The sequence below is a fragment of the Macaca nemestrina genome, chromosome 7 (assembly GCF_043159975.1).
Source record: "Macaca nemestrina isolate mMacNem1 chromosome 7, mMacNem.hap1, whole genome shotgun sequence".
NCBI lineage: Eukaryota > Metazoa > Chordata > Mammalia > Primates > Cercopithecidae > Macaca > Macaca nemestrina.
Genome location: NC_092131.1, coordinates 70,608,532 through 70,626,602, shown reverse-complemented (window position 1 = coordinate 70,626,602; position 18,071 = coordinate 70,608,532). Strand labels below are relative to the sequence as shown.

The window sequence follows — 18,071 nt, the reverse complement described above, 5'->3', positions numbered from 1 at the left end:
ATGTGAGATGGGTCTCCTGAATACAGCAACCTGATGGGTCTTGACTCTTTATGCAATTTGCCAGTCTGTGTCTTTTAGTTGGACCATTTAGTCCATTTACATTTAAGGTTAATATTGTTATGTGTGAACTTGATCCTGTCATTGTGATATTAGCTGGTTATTTTGCTCATTAGTTGATGTAGTTTCTTGCTAGCATCAATGGTCTTTACATTTTGGCATGTTTTTGCAATGGCTGGTACCGGTTGTTCCTTTCCATGTTAATGCTTCCTTCAGGGTCTCTTGTAGGGCAGGCCTGGTGTTGACAAAATCTCTAAGCATTTGCTTGTCTATAAAGGATTTTATTTCTCCTTCACTTATGAAACTCAGTTTGGCTGGATATAATTCTGGGTTGAAAATTCTTTTCTTTAAGAATGTTGAATATTGGCCCCCACTCTCTTCTGGCTTGGAGAGTTTCTGCTGAGAGATCTGCTGTCAGTCTGATGGGCTTCCCTTTGTGGGTAACCTGACCTTTCTCTCTGGCTGCCCTTAACATTTTTTCCTTCATTTCAACTTTGGTGAATCTGATAATTATGTGTCTTGGAGTTGCTTTTCTCGAGGAGTATTTTTGCAGCATTCTCTGTATTTCCTGAATTTGAATGTTGGCCTGCCTTACTAGGTTGGGGAAGTTCTCCTGGATGATATCCTGAAGAGTGTTTTCCGACTTGGTTCCATTTTCCCCCTCACTTTCAGGCACACCAATCAGACGTAGATTTGGTCTTTTCACATAATCCTATATTTCTTGGAGGCTTTGTTCATTTCTTTTTCCTTTTTTTCCTCTAGACTTCTCTTCTTGCTTCATTTCATTCATTTGATCTTCAATCATTGATACTCTTTCTTTCAGTTGATCGATTCGTTTACTGAAGCTTGTGTATTTGTCACGTACTTCTCGTGTCATAGTTTTTATCTCTGTCAGTTCGTTTGTGGCCTTCTCTGCATTGATTATTCTAGTTATCCATTCTTCTATTCTTTTTTCAAGATTTTTAGTTTCTTTGCGCCGGGTACGTAGTTCCTCCTTTAGCTCTGAGAAGTTTGATCAACTGAAGCCTTCTTCTCTCAACTCGTCAGAGTCATTCTCCGTCCAGCTTTGATCCATTGCTGGCGATGAGCTGTGTTCCTTTGGAGGGGGAGATGTGCTCTGATTTTTTGAATATTTTGAATTTCCAGCTTTTCTGCCCTGCTTTTTCCCCATCTTTGTGGTTTTATCTGCCTTTTGTCTTTGATACTGGTGATGAACTGATGGGGTTTTGGTGTGGGTGTCCTTTCTGTTTGTTGGTTTTCCTTCTAACAGTTAGGACCCTCAGCTGTAGGTCTGTTGGAGATTGCTTGAGGTCCACTCCAGACCCTGTTTGCCTGCGTATCAGCAGCGGAGGCTGCAGAAGATAGAATATTGCTGAACAGCGAGTTCTGCTGTCTGATTCTTGCTCTGGAAGCTTCGTCTCAGGGGTGTACCTGGCCGTGTGAGGTGTGAGTTGTCGGTCTGCACCTAGTGGGGGGATGTCTCCCAATTAGGCTACTCAGGGGTCAGGGACCCACTTGAGCAGGCAGACTGTCCATTCTCAGATCTCAGCCTCTGGGCTGGGAGATCCACTGCTCTCTTCAAAGCTGTCAGACAGGGTCATGGACATCTGCAGATGTTTCTGCTGCTTCTTTTTTTTTTTCTTTGCTATGCCCTGTCCCCAGAGGTGGAGTCTAAAGAGACAGGCAGGCCTCCTTGAGCTGCGGTGGACTCCACCCAGTTCGAGCTTCCCGGAGGCTTTGTTTATCTACTTAAGTCTCAGCAATGGCGGGCGCCCCTCCCCCAGCTTCGCTGCTGCCTTGCAGTTAGATCTCAGACTGCTGTGCTAGCAATGAGGGAGGCTCCTTGGGTGTGGGATCCTCCTGGCCAGGTGTGGAATATAATCTGGTGTGCCGTTTGCTGAGACCCTTGGTAAAGCGCAGTATTAGGGTGGGAGTTACCCGATTTTCCAGGTGTTGTGTGTCTCAGTTTCCAAAGGGATTCCGTTCCCCCTTGCACTTCCCAAGTGAAGCCATGCCTCGCCCTGCTTCAGCTCTGGCTGGTCAGGCTGCACTATCTGACCGGCACTGATTGTCCGGCCCTCCCCAGTGAGATGAACCCAGTACCTCAGTTGAAAATGCAGAAATCACCCATCTCATGTGTCACTCGCACTGGGAGCTGGAGGCTGGAGCTGTTCCTATTTGGCCATCTTGCTCGCACCTCCCAAAAAAGGAATATTAATAGGACTTCTCATGCAAGTTGTGACATTTAGTGAGTTAACATATAGCATTTATTTTTAGATACTGTTTTCTCTTAAAATGCAAGAAAATGCTATTGCAGGATTTTAAGTGACATTATCTACTTCCATCTTTTTAAAAAGATCATGTCCCTTGTTTGGGAAAGTCTTGGTGGTAATTAACAGGTTTCCAAGACATTTTGAATGCTAAGAAGCTTTTGAACTTGCGGGTACAATCCAAACATGTCCATCTGAGAGAAAAATCAAAATCAGGTATAAATTTGCCCCCTAAAAATTAAATGATAAAAGACTAGGAAGTGAGGAGTGATTAGGAAATTAAATCAGGATGCTCATAATTTTAATAATAGTGAGATTTTTAAAACTTAATCATTGATTCTAATTGGTTACAGTATACTGGTTACTGCTTTAGGCATGATAGACAAATGCAGAATTCCCAAACTAAGCTGTCTCACTGAGTTTTAAATTAGGCCATATATGTAAAGTTAAAATATAAGGGAATGGAGTAGGCTAAGATTTTTTAAACAGTTTACAAAAAGCATTGCCATTAAAGAAACAATGATAAATTGAACTTTATTTAAATTGAGAACTTACCTTCATCAAAAGACAGCATTAAGAGTCAGGCATTGTGGCATATGCCCATAGTCCAAGCTACTCAAGAGGCTGAGGCAGGAGGATTGTTTGAGCCCAGGAGTTCAAGGTCAGCCTGGGAAACAGTGAGACCTTGTCTCAATCAATCAATCAACATACACGTACATAAGTATATGAATAGAATGAAACATCACTGCATCCATATTAAAATAACTAAAGTTAAAAGCACTTGCCAATGTCATTCTGAGGGAGGATATAAAGCAATTGAAACTCTCATATTTTGCTGATGGGAGTATAAATTGGTACAAGTAATTTAGAAGACTATTAGCAGCATCTAAATCTAAATCAGCATCTATTATCAATGTACTAAATCTGAAAATAATGCATACCCTTGGAGAAATTCTACTTTAGACATGAATACCTAGGTCCATCAAAAGACATGTACAAGAATATTCATAGCAACAACAGTGGAATAGTTAAATAAGTTATGGCATATGTATATAACAGAATATTTTATAGCAATAAAAAGCAATGAATGATATGCAACAGCAAGGTGAACTTCACATACCAATTGTTGAGGAAAATAAGCCAGACAAAAAGTTTAAAAATAGGCAATTTACATTTTGATAAAGGTTGGATTAGTACTTACCTTTTGGGGAGGGGAAAAATGGGAGGGAACACTAGGGGTCTTCTAGATTTCTGCGTTTGTTCTGTATTTTGTTCTTCACATTTTTTCAAGCTGAATACTTTGTATATATGCACCTTGTGTAATTTAAAATGTAGTTAACAAATCAAAATATAACTAATAATGTTTTAAGCATAAAGAACATAAGAAAGTACCTTTGTTAAGGTTTAGCTTTTAGTTTGTTTCTTTTAAATTTCTTTCTTTCTTGCGTCTTTCAAGGAGATAAAGAGAGTGAGCTAAAGAAAATTGGAACTTGGAACAGACGAGATGCAGAAAGTGAGAGGACACAGAAAAAATAGGAAAACGGGCAAGAGACAGTCCTTAGGCACATAGGTCAGTAGAAAAAACTGAGAAGAAATGAAGTAGGGTTAGTTAGATTAATAACAATGTGAAAACCATGAAAAAAGATATTTTTTGCACTCCACAAATGTGGCACTACATGCCATTCTAATTTTCTAGGTAGTAGCCAATTGACCAGGGCTTAGTAACAGTCTGTATTCTCAGGAAGGAATTTGAATCCTGAAATGATTTCATCTGGTATGCTGACTGTCCTTGTTTCATGTCCATCCTAGTTCTATGGGACGCCTTCTCCAAAATAAGCATACTGTAAAGGCTTATAGGTAACTTAAACTAAAAAAGGAAATGTATAATTAGTTTGAACAGTTTTAAAGAAAGTATCACACGAGGTATTAGGACAATGCCAAAGTTCACTGCCTAGCTTTTTGCAGGTTTAATAATGATATTGCTTTCCTTCACATTATCAATCTATATTATATAGTTAAGTTGTTTTACTTCAAATGTCTCCAATCGACATTTCCTTTGTATGCATATACTGAAATGATATTTAATAAAAAAGAACATCTCCTGTGTGGATTTTAAATTTCTCTTATTAAATATTTATATTTTCAAAATGTCTTTATTTAATTGAGTGAGGTGCTTGGTGCCATTTCAGAATAACCTCAGGTGGTAGGTGGTAATGACATATCAAAGATTTGACCTTTAGCATTTTAGGATTCTATTTGTCTGCATTTTCTTCTGCATTCATTTGGTCTTAATTTATATGCTATTTCTCTGTATGACTTAATGAGTAGATGTATTTGTTATAAGATTCATTAGCCAAATATATATATATATACACACATATATATGAATACATATTATTTCTGTGCAATCTGACCAGTGATTTTAAATTCATTTATATCTCAACTGTGACAAGTAGAAAATGCTGTGTAGAAGGCTGGTCAGTATTTGCATAAACCTCATCCATTCTCATTAAGTGCTTGGAAGAATAGACCCTCAGCCTCCTAAACCAATGCCCATTCTCTTTTCACTTCTTTCAGCTTATTACATTCTTATATTTGCCTAGAGATACTTTATTTTCCAGTTCTGTATTCCTTTTAAAGAAAATTGAATGTAATATTTACATTGATTTAATTAAATTAACATCTTGCAGCATCTTTTTGTATGCTTTGGTAGCATAGTCATTTGTCTCGGTTTTCAGCCTAGAAGCAGAAAAATTATCAATTTTATATGTTGTGACATAAAAATTATTTTCATTTGCTCATTTAAGTATTCATTGATTTTTAGAATTAGAGATTCTAAATGGAGGTTTTTGTTAAATAGATCATAGATCACTCAGTCTACATTACTTATCTTTAAATTATTTTTTAATATTTTCTCAGTTTACACAAATCTTTATCTCAAGAAGAAAATCTGAAGGATCAGTTTAACTATGCCCTGAGTACATATGAAGAAGCTTTAAAAAACAGAGAGAACATTGTTTCCATCACTCAACAACAAAATGAGGAACTGGCTACTCAACTGCAACAAGCTCTGACAGAGCGAGCAAATATGGAATTACAACTTCAACATGCCATAGAGGCCTCCCAAGTAACCAATGAAAAAGTTCAAAAGTAAGTTAAATGATCTTTTAATACTTCAAACACATGAAACAAAACAAAACACTTTCTTTTGGGAACTAAACAATACGTATTTATTGATCATATTAATAGTTTAAGACAAAAGTAGAATTAACCCAGTAAACTTTTTTAGATTGGATACCAGATGCCATATTTGGGGTCAAAAAAGTCATTTTCTTGGGAACTAATGTTACCATGTAGGGCAGACCATTTTTATTTAATAACTGATCATCAGTTCATGGAGGCCATACTATTTAAATCATTTCACAGTCCCAAGTTAATAGGCAAAGTTATTAGCAAGGGGAAGAGGCAGTCAAGTTACCACCTCAACTCATTCAGCTTTTGAATAATCCTGCTTGAGTTGAGATCATCTGTGACATTGCAGTCTGAGACTTGTAGGTGCATAAAAACCAGTAGGGTGAAATTAATTTTCTTGTGTTGCTGTTCTGAAGTATTCAATACTGCTTTTCACAGTGCATAATTATATGTGTTTATTTTGAATGATCTTTGCATTTTTATTAAAATTTAAATTAAGCTGCATAATCTGTCAGTCCTTTTGACAGCTAGCAAAATGTTAACAAATAGCTTATCAGGCAAAGAAGTCACTTGTTAATTTATTGGACTTGAACATTGTAGCAGAATTTTCTGAGACACCTTTAATGTAATAGAACCACTGTAATAGAATACATAGAATACATGTAATAGAATATATTTTAACCTTCTTTATGTATTGTTAACAGCATTACAGCATTCACATAGCTAGTCACCTTCAATTTCAAAGATATACCTTTTTACTTAACAATTATTTTGTCAGTTTTACACTATGAAGCAGTGCTCACATCAAGGTTTCTTACTTCCCACTACTTCTTATTTGAAAATGTCATCTCGACCATTTCCTCAATATCCCCAAAGTTATATTTTGATTAATAGCCAAAGTTATGTAAGTCAGTAGTTTTAAAATAGACCATTTTAAAACAGTTTAGAATTTGTGCGTTTTAATCTTTACTACCAGTGTACCTTGAAACTTTTGATTTGTGTAGGTATTATATATATTTGTAAGTTTGAAGATTGGGTTTGTATTCAGTCATAAACTATATCTAGTTATTCACAATGTACATTATATTCTAAGAACACGATGATGTATAGGTAGATCTCATTTCATTGTAAATCACAATCAGTAACTTTTGACAGGATCTGATTTGGCTCTGTTTGCTTAAAGTCTACAAATAAATACAAATTTCAAAGGTTTCTTTATATGTAATCCTTCAATTTCTATACATGACCAAAATTCCCTAAAACAGTCATTCCCACAGACCAATTTGATTTTCAAAAAATCTTTGGATGTGTTATTAACCTTTTATTTTTTAGATCTTATCAACTATCATCATCATTTCATTAAAAAAAATTTGTTTATACACCCAAAAGTAGAAATAGCATTGTCTCAGATAATGTTTTAAATTAAATAACTTTACTGAATGGCCAAGATGACTGAATAGGAACAGCTCTAGTCTGCTGCTCCCAGCATGATCGACACAGAAGATCGGTGATTTCTGTATTTCCAACTGAGGTACCCGGTTCATCTCATTGGGACTGGTTAGACAGTGCGTGCAGCCCACGGAGGGTGAGCCAAAGCAGGGCAGGGCATCACCTCACCCAGGAAGCACAAGGGATCGGGGATTTCTTTTTCCTAGCCACGGGAAGCTATGACAGACTGTACCTGGAAAATCGGTACAGTCCCACCCAAATACTGTGCTTTTCCCACAGTCTTACCAACCAGCAGACCAGGAGATTCTCTCCTGTGCCTGCCTTGCTGGGTCCCACACCCATGAAGCATGACTCACTGCGAGCGTGGCAATCTGAGATCCACCTGTGAGGCTGCAGCCTAGTGGGGGGAGGGGCATCTGGCATCTGCCATTGCTGAGGCTTCAAGGTAAACAAAGTGGCCAGGAAGCTTGAACTGGGTAGAGCCCACCGCAGCTCAGCAAGGCTTACTGCCTCTATAGACTCCATCTCTGAGGGCAGGGCATAGCTGAACAAAAGGCAGTGGACAACTTCTCCAGACTTAAATGTCCCTGTCTGACAGCTCTGAAGAGAGAAGTGGTTCTCCCAGCATGGCATTTGAGCTCTGAGAATGGACAGACTGCCTCCTCAAGTGGGTCCCTGACACCCCTGTAGTCTAACTGGGAGACACGTCCCAGTAGGGGCCAGCAGACACCTCATGCAGAAGCTTCCAGAGGAAGGATCAGGCAGCAATATTTGCTGTTCAGCAGCTTCTGCTGGTGATGCCCAGGCAAACAGGCTCTGGAGTGGACCTCCAGCAAACTCCAACAGACCTGCAGCTGAGGGACCTGAATGTTAGAAGAAAAACTAACAAACAGAAAGGAATAGCATCAACATCAACAAAAAGGACATCCACACCAAAACCTCACCTTAGGTCATGAAAATCACAGACCAAAGGTAGATAAAACCACAAAGATGAGAAGAAAACAGAGCAGAAAAGCTGAAAATTCTAAAAACCAGAGCGCCTGTCCTCCACCAAAGGATCACAGCTGCTCGCCAGAAAGGGAACAAAGCTGGATGGAGAATGAATTTGACGAGCTGACAGAAGGCGGCTTCAGAAGGTTGGTAATAACAAAATTCTCTGAGCTAAAGGAGCATGTTCAAACCCATCACAAGGAAGCTAAAAGCCTTGAAAAAAAGTTAGAAGAATGGCTAACTAGAATAAACAGTGTAGAGAAGACCTTAAAGGACCTGATGAAACTGAAAACCATGGCACGAGAACTTCATGACACACACACTAGCTTTAGTAGGCGATTCGATCAAGAGCAAGGAAGGATATCAGTGATTGAAGATCAAATTAATTAAATAAAGTGAGATGACAAGATTAGAGAAAAGTAAAAAGAAACAAAAAAAGCCTCCAAGAAATATGGGACTATGTGAAAAGACCAAATCTACGTTTGATTGGTGTACCTGAAAGTGACAGGGAGAATAAAACTGAGTTGGAGAATACTCTTCAGGATATTATCCAGGAGAACTTCCCCAACCTAGCAAGGCATGCCAACATTCAAATTCAGGAAATATAAAGAACACCACAAAGATACTCCTTGAGAAGAACAAACCCAAGAAACATAATTGTCAAATTCACCAAGGTTGAAATGAAGGAATAAATGTTAAGGGCAGCCATGAAGGTCGGGTTACACGCAAAGGGAAGCCGACTTTCAGCTCATCTCTCAGAGGAAACCCTACAAGCCAGAAGAGAGTGGGGGCCAATATTCAACATTCTTAAGGAAAAGAATTTTCAACCCAGAATTTCATATCCAGACAAACTAAGCTTCATAAGTGAAGGAGAAATAAAATCCATTACATACAAGGAAATGCTGTGAGATTTTGTCACCACCAGGCATGCCTTACAAGAGCTCCTGAAGGAAGCACTAAACATGGAAAGCAACAATTGGTACAAGCCACTGTAAAAACATGCCACGTTGTAAAGACCACCGATGCTATGAAGAAACTGTATCAATTAATAGGCAAATTAACCAGCTAACATCATAATGACAGGATCAAATTCACATATAACAATATTAAATGTATATAGGCTAAATGACCCAATTAAAAGACCCAGACTGGCAAATTGGATAGTCAAGACCCATCAGTGTGCTGTATTCAGGAGACCCATCTCACATGCGGAGACACAAATAGGCTCAAAATAAAGGAATGGAGGAAGATCTACCAAGCAAATGGAAAATAAAAAAAAAACAGAGTTTGCAATCCTTGTCTCTGATAAAACAGACTTTAAACCAACAAAGATCAAAAGAGACAAAGAGGGCCATTATGTAGTGGTAAAGGGATCACTTCAACAAGAAGAGCTAACTGTCCTAAATATATATGCACCCAATACAGGAGCACCCAGATTCGTTACAGGAGCACCCAGCTTCATAAAGCAAGTCGTTAGAGACCTACAAAGAGACTTAGACTCCCACACAATGATAATGGGAGACTTTAACACCCCACTGTCAATATTAGACAGATCAATGAGAGAGGAGGTTAACAAGGATATCTAGGACTTGAACTCAGCTCAGCACCAAGCAGACCTAGTAGACATCTACAGAACTCCCCCCCCACAAAAAAATCAACAGAATATACATTTTCCTCAGCACCACATTGCACCTATTCTAAAATTGACCACATAATTGGAAGTAAAGCACTCCTCAGCAAATGTCAAAGAACAGAAATCACAACAAACTATCTCTCAGACCACAGTGCAATCAAATTAGAACTCAGGATTAAGAAACTCACTCAAACTGCACAACTACATGGAAACCGAACAACCTGCTTCTGAATGACTACTAGGTAAATAGCGAACTGAAGGCAGAAATAAAGATGTTCTTTGAAAACAATGAGAACAAAGACACAATGTACCAGAATCTCTGGGACACATGTAAAGCAGTGTGTAGAGGGAAATTTATAGCACTAACTGTCCACAAGACAAAGCAAGAAAGATCTAAAAGTGACACCCTAACATCACAATTAAAAGAACTAGAGAAGCAAAAGCAAACAAATTCAAAAGTTAGCACAAGGTAAGAAATAACTAAGATCAGAGTAGAACTGAAGAAGATAGAGACACAAAAAACACTCCAAAAAATAAATGAATCCAGGAAGTAGTGTTTTGAAACGATCAACAAAATTGATAGAACACTAGCCAGACTAATAAAGAAGAAGAGAGGGAAGAATCAAATAGCTGCAATTAAAAATGATAAAGGGGATATCACCACTGATCCCACAAAAATACAAACTACCATCAGAGAATACTATAAACACCTCTATGCAAATAAACTAGAAAATCTAGAAAAAATGGATAAATTCCTGGACACATACACCCTCCCTAGACTAACCCAGGAGGAAGTTGATTCTCTAGATAGATCAATAACAGGCTCTGAAATTGAGGCAATAATTAATAGCCGACCACCAAAAAGAGTCCAGAACCAGACAGATTCACAGCCGAATTCTACCAGAGGTACAAAGAGGAGCTGGTACCATTCCTTCTGAAACTATTCCAGTCAATAGAAAAAGAGGGAATCCTCCCGAACTCATTTTATGAGGCCACCATCATCGTTATACGAAAGCCAGGCAGAGACACAACAGAAAGAAAAAGAGAATTTCAGACCAATATCCCTGGTGAACATCGCTGTGAAAATCCTCAATAAAATACTGGCAAACTGAATCCAGCAGCACGTCAAAAAGGTTATCTACCACGATCAAGTCAGCTTCATCCCTGGGACACAAGGCTGGTTCAACTTATGCACATCAATAAATATAATCCATCACATAAACAGAACTAATGACAGAAACCACATGATTATCTCATTAAATGCAGAAAAGGCCTTTGGCAAAATTCAGCAGCCTTTATGCTAAAACTTCTCAATAAACTCGGTATTGATGGAACGTATCTCAAAATAATAAGAGCTATTTATGACAAACCCACAGCCAATATCATACTGAATGGGCAAAAACTGGAAGCATTCCCTTTGAAACTGGCACAAGACAAGGATGTTCTCTCTCACCACTCCTATTCAACATAGTGTTGGAAGTTCTGGCTAGGGCAATCAGGCAAGAGAAAGAAATAAATTATATTCGATTAAGAAAAGAGGAAGTCAAATTGTCCCTGTTTGCAGATGACATGATTGTGTATTTAGAAAACCCCATTATCTCAGCCCAAAACCTCCTTAAGCTGATAAGCAACTTCAGCAAAGTCTCAGGATACAAAATCAATGTGCAAAAATCACAAGCATTCCTATGCACTAATAACAGACAGAGAGCCAAATCATGAGGGAATTCTCATTCACAATTGCTTCAAAGAGAATAAAATACCTAGGAATCCAACTGACAAGGGATGTGAAAGACCCCTTCAAAGAGAGCTACAAACCACTGCTCAATGAAATAAAAGAGGACACAGACAAATGGAAGAACATTCCATGCTCATGGATAGGAATAATCAATATCGTGAAAATGGCCATGCTGCCCAAGGTAATTTATAGATTCAATGCCAACCTATCAAGCTACTAATGACTTTCTTCACAGAATTGGAAAAAACTAATGTTCATATGGAACCAAAAAAGAGCACACATAGCCAAGACAATCCTAAGCAAAAAGAGCAAAGCTGGAGACATCACACTACCTGACTTCAAACTATACTACAAGGCTACTGTAACCAAAAGAGCATGGTACTGGTACCAAAACATATATAGAGACCAATGGAACAGAGCAGAGGCCTCAGAAATAACACCACACATCTACAACCATCTGATCTTTGACAAACCTGACAAAAATAAGCCATGGGGAAAGGATTCCCTATTTAATAAATGGTGCTGAGAAAACTGGCTAGCCATATATAGAAAGCTGAAACTGGATCCCTTCCTTACACCTTATACAAAAATTAATTCAAGATGAATTAAAGACTTAAATATAAGACCTAAAACCATAAAAATCCTAGGAGAAAACCTAGGCAATACTATTCAGGACACAGGTATGGGCAAAGACTTCATGACTAAAACACCAAAAGCAATGGCAACAAAAGCCAAAATTGACAAATGGGATCTAATTAAACTAAGGAGCTTCTGCACAGCAAAAGAAACTATCATCAGAGTGAACAAGCGACCTACAGAATGGGAGAAAATTTTTGCAATCTACCCATCTGACAATGGGCTAATATCCAGAATCTACGTGATTTGTTTGCACTTAAACAAATTTACAAGAAAAAAACAAACATCCATATCAAAAAGTGGGCAAAGCATATGAACAGACACTTCTCAAAAGAAGACATTTATGCAGCCAACAGACATATCAAAAAATGCTCATCATCACTGGTCATCAGAGAAATGCAAATCAAAACCACAATGAGATACCATCTCATGCCAGTTAGAATGGTAATCATTAAAAAGTCAGGAAATAACAGATGCTGAGAGGATATGGAGAAATAGAAATGCTTTTACACTGTTGGTGGGAGTGTAAATTAGTTAACCATGATGGGAGACAGTGTGATGATTCCTCAACGATCTAGAACTAGAAATACCATTTGACCCAGCCATCCCATTACTGGGTATATACCCAAAGGATTATAAATCATTTTACGATAAAGACATATGCACACGTATGTTTATTGCAGAACTGTTCACAATAGGAAACACTTGGAACCAACCCAAATGTCCATCGATGACAGACTGGATTAAGAAAATGTGGCACATATACACCATGGAATACTGTGCAGCCATAAAAAAGGTTGAGTTCATGTCCTTTGCAGGGACATGAATGAAGCTGGAAACCATGATTCTCAGCAAACTATCACAAGGACGGAAAACCAAACACCATATGCTCTCACTCGTAGGAGTGAATCGAACCATGAAAACACTTGGACACAGGGTGGGGAGCATCACACACCGGGGCCTGTCAGGGACTGGGGGACTGGGCTTAATGCTCTTATCTCTTAAGATAGCATTAAGAGAAATACCTTAGTTTAATGAGATCCCATTTGTCAATTTTGGCTTTTGCTGCCGTTGCTTTTGGTGTTTTAGACATGAAGTCTTTGCCCATGCCTATGTCCTGAATGGTACTACCTAGGTTTTCCTCTAGGATTTTTACTTTTACACTGTTGGTGGGATTGTAAACTAGTTCAACCATTATGGAAAACAGTATGGCGATTCCTCAAGGATCTAGAACTAGATGTACCATATGACCCAGCCATCCCATTACTGGGTATATACCCAAAGGATTATAAATTATGCTGCTATAAAGACACATGCACACGTATGTTTATTGCGGCACTATTCACAATAGCAAAGACTTGGAATCAACCCAAATGTCCATCAGTGACAGATTGGATTAAGAAAATGTGGCACATATACACCATGGAATACTATGCAGCCATCAAAAAGGATGAGTTTGTGTCCTTTGTAGGGACATGGATGCAGCTGGAAACCATCATTCTTAGCAAACTATCACAAGAACAGAAAACCAAACACCGCATGTTCTCACTCATAGGTGGGAACTGAACAATGAGATCACTCGGACTCAGGAAGGGGAACATCACACACCGGGGCCTATCATGGGGAGGGGGTAGGGGGGAGGGGGGAGGGGGGAGGGATTCCATTGGGAGTTATACCTGATGTAAATGACGAGTTGATGGGTGCAGCACACCAACAAGGCACAAGTATACGTATGTAACAAACCTGCACGTTATGCACATGTACCCTACAACTTAAAGTATAATAATAATAATTAAAAAAAAAAAAAAAAAAAAAGACACTTCAGAGAAAAAAAAAAAAAAAAAAAAGAGAAATACCTAACGTAAATGATGAGTTGATGGGTGCAGCAAACCAACATGGTACATGTATACCTATGTAACAAACCTGCATGTTGTGTATATGTACCCTAGAACCTAAAGTATAATAAAAAATAATTAATAATTAAAATAACTTTAATTCTGAAAAATTCACTCTCTCTTCCTTATTGTTTGCAATTAACCATAGACAGATCAAAACTTTTTTATGGAATGGCACTAATCCATGGATCAGAGTTTAAGCACAACTGTGTCATTTATGAGAATTAAATGTTAAAACTCTTATTCTTCTGATTTCCAACAGTAAGCACTAGATGAAGTATTATCGGATTTTCCTTTTCATATTTGATCCACTGTATTTCATATTTAATTGGGCAGAGTATATCTTCATGAGGATATTAGCCTATTTTATTGAGTTTAAGAGAAATGTTATCCTCTTAAAGGAAACCAACTTATAAGACTTTGCAAGATGGTATTCGTAGTCTCCTTAAAAATCTGAAATCAATATTATTAGCAAATAATTTTAGAAAGTTCTTTGAAAATATGTCAGTATTCCAGGGAATTTAAAATTTGAACTAAAGGAATTTCTTCACAATCAAATTTTTCTTCACAATCAAATTTCTTAAATAACTTTCCTCTTTTCCCTTCACAATCAAATTTCTTGAATAACTGATCTGTATTCACCATCTCTAATTTTTCAATTCCCATTTACTCCTCTGCTACTCAGTACAGTATAGCTAGTTTGTATACTGAAATTGTTCTTCTTAAGATCAGCACTAATTTTCTAACTACTAAATTCAATGGCTTATTTTAAACTGTATTTTTATTATACAATGAATATATGTTTATGGTGAAAATAAATAAAGACCTTCATATCTTCAGCAATATAGCATAGTGGTTTAAAAGCTCAAGCTTTGAATTCAGAATGTATAGGTATGTGAACCTGGATATAAAACACTATGCTAATGTGGACAATAATGCTTCTATCTCCTAACATTGCCATGATAATTCGGTGAGCTAATATATATAATACTTTTAGAACAATATGTGTTACATAATTCCTCCTTCTCTTGGCATTTCACTCTACACTGTACTATCTCATTCCTCAGAAGGGTTCTACCTTTTCAGGACTAAATGCCTTTGTGTATATTGGTTCCTCTGCTCATACAATGTTATTTTAGGATTTTTTTTTAAGGTTAGCAAGCATCCTTGGCCGGGCGCGGTGGCTCAAGCCTGTAATCCCAGCACTTTGGGAGGCCGAGGCGGGCGGATCACAAGGTCAGGAGATCGAGACCACAGTGAAACCCCGTCTCTACTAAAAATACAAAAAATTAGCCGGGCGCGGTGGCGGGCGCCTGTAGTCCCAGCTACTCAGGAGGCTGAGGCAGGAGAATGGCGGGAACCCGGGAGGCGGAGCTTGCAGTGAGCCGAGATCGCGCCACTGCACTCCAGCCTGGGCAACAGCGTGAGACTCCGTCTCAAAAAAAAAAAAAAAAAAAAAAAAAAAAAAAAAAGGTTAGCAAGCATCCGATCACAAATGCAGTTAACTTTTACAATATTTATCCTACTTGAACTCTCATCGTTTAGTACTGTTCATCATTCCTTCCTGAAGCCTTTTCTTTTCTTAGATTCTGTAGCACCATTTTTTTCTACCTTTATTACTTCTCTGACTGTTCCTACTCCATTTCTTTGAGGGATTACATCTCCCAGCTATCCGAAAATAATGGTTTCTTAAAAGATTTTATTTTTCTTCTACTTCTACACAATTCCCGGTAATGCCATCTATTTCCTTAAGCTTCAACTACTACTTATTCGCCAAATAACTTCCAAATACTTATCTTAGTACTCACCTGTCCCCTGAGATCCAGTCTCATGTTTCCAAAACTCTTTACTCTTCACTTCCCTGAAAGTAAAGTCCTGTCCATTCTCCTGTATTTCCTGCCTCAATTAATGCACTTCAGCAACTTCCATGCTGTCCTTGTTTCCTCACTCTTTTTTTTTTTTTGCCTTTCACATTCACTTTGTCATGAATCTTTGTTTTGCCTGCTGCCTAAATATCTCCTGATTCCCTCTACCTCATCCTCTCTTGGTAATTGCATTCATTGAGACCCTCATCATCACTCATCTAGACTTGCAATAATCATAAAACTAGTTGACCTGCATTGGGTCTTTCAAATTTATCCTCCTCACTGCCACCAATTAATATTTTTAAAATGTAATTTGTATCATATTATTTCCCTGTTTAAAATTTTTCAGGGTCTGTTCATTCCGTACAAGTTAAATGATTTAACATGACATATGAGGCCTATCACTTGCCTTCTCCCATTGTTCTAGTATCATTTTCTCCCACAACACATACCACAACATCTTTGCATGTGCTATTTTTTCTTCTCAGAATATATTTCTCCCTTATTGTTGCCTGGCCAAATTTTTGTTACTTCCTAAAGTCCAGTCCAAATGTCACGTCTACAATAAAGACTTTACTGGCTTCTTCCAGTTAATTATTTCTTTATTTTCTGTTTCTTTAATGTTTTCATAGTATTTAATCCATACCTTTACTAATCATCTAAGATCGAGGATGTGTGTGTGTGTGTGTATGTGTGTGTGTGTTTGTGTATAGTGACCTCCCTGACAATTCTGAGGGTTTTTTATATATATGTGTATATATACATCTATGTGTATATATACATACACACACTCAAAGAGTGATATATGCATATATATGCATATATCACTCTTTGAAGTGTCAGGGGAGTCACCGTAGTGTCACACAGGGTTCTTAGCATAGAACAAACATACTTCCCACAAACTCAGCTGCTTAATCTGTTTGCAGGATGAATTACAGAACAGGATAGATGACTCTGGGTGCTGGGAAGAGGAACAGAGTACATTTCTACAGTTTCTCAATTTTAAAAAAGCCTACATATATGTACATATATAGTACAGGTATATATATACATACACATATATCATTTATATATGAATATACACATATATTGTTTATATATGTGCATGTACATATGTTTATATACTTATATGTGATATATAGGTATCATATGTTTGTATATGTTTATACATATATGTGTCACATACACGTGATACACATACAGATGTATGTGTGTATATACATATATGTATATCTATATACTTATGTAAAAACTATATGTGTATGTGTATAGACACATGTAAGCTATGTATATGTACATATATGTAGGCATTTTTTAAATTAAGAAACTGTAGAAATGCACTGTTCCTCTTCCCAGCACCCACAGTCATTGATCATATTTTATATTCAACCTGAAAACTATATATATGTATATGCATACATACTTAGTTTATACACACACATATATAGTTTATATGTGTATATATATACATGTAGTCTATGTAGTCTATTCATCTTTGTATGGTCTATATACATATAGACTATATATACTTACATATATAAACTATATATGTGTCTATATATAAAGCTTATATATACACACATATATATAAACTACATGTATATAGACATAGATATAGACTCTGTGTATATATATGGTTTATATATATACACATACATGTACGTGTTTGTGTATATATATAGTTTTGTTTTGGTTTTGGGGGTTTTTATGAGACAGGGTCTTGCTCTGTTACCCAGACTGGAGTACTGTGGCGCAATCATGGCTCACTGCAGCCTCAGCCTCCCCAGGAGCTGGATCTACAGGCATGCGTCACCACACCTGGCCAATATTTTAGGTGGGTTTTTTTGTTTGTTTTGTGTTTTGTGTTTTTTTTTTTTGGTCGAGCTGAGGTTTCATCATGTTGCCAAGGCTTATCTCAAACTCCTGGGCTGAAGCAATCTGCCCGCCTCAGCCTCCCAAAGTGCTGGCATTACAGGTGTGAGACACTGCACCAGGCATAGGTGGTATATTTTTTACATCTATTTCTACCTAGTGCACTCTCTCCCAGATTTCCTAAGACATTGACTGTGTTCTATTCATCTTTGTTTCTCCATCTCTTCTAAAATCTCATGCAGATACCTGCTGTAAAGTAAGTACTCTGTAAATGCTATGCACAAATCAACCATAACTGTTTAATAGTTTGAGAGAATAACAGAATAAAGTTAAAGCAGGTCAAGTTAGAGATACACAGGAAAATTTCAGATATACTCCCCTCTACTTTAGGCCCATAACAAATACTTTTGTTCCCAACCCAGAGTCCAGAGTTTACTAGTTTCATAGAAAAGCATGACTTCTATGGCTGGTCCTTCC

At 37.6% G+C, this 18,071-nt stretch overlaps 1 protein-coding gene across 19 annotated transcripts in view; it reads left to right on the top strand.

Annotated features, from left to right (window-relative positions):
* LOC105478006 (mirror-image polydactyly 1) overlaps positions 1 to 18,071 on the top strand; it is a 402,680-nt gene that overhangs the window by 309,854 nt on the left and 74,755 nt on the right. For all 19 annotated transcript variants that reach the window (XR_011625931.1, XR_011625930.1, XM_011734956.3 and 16 more), the window contains one exon: positions 5,247 to 5,477. Coding sequence is in view for 17 of the 19 variants with exons in the window: in XM_011734956.3 (XP_011733258.2) it covers positions 5,247 to 5,477 (231 nt within the window). In the remaining 2 variants the exon portion in view is untranslated. The remainder of the gene's footprint in view (positions 1 to 5,246; positions 5,478 to 18,071) is intronic.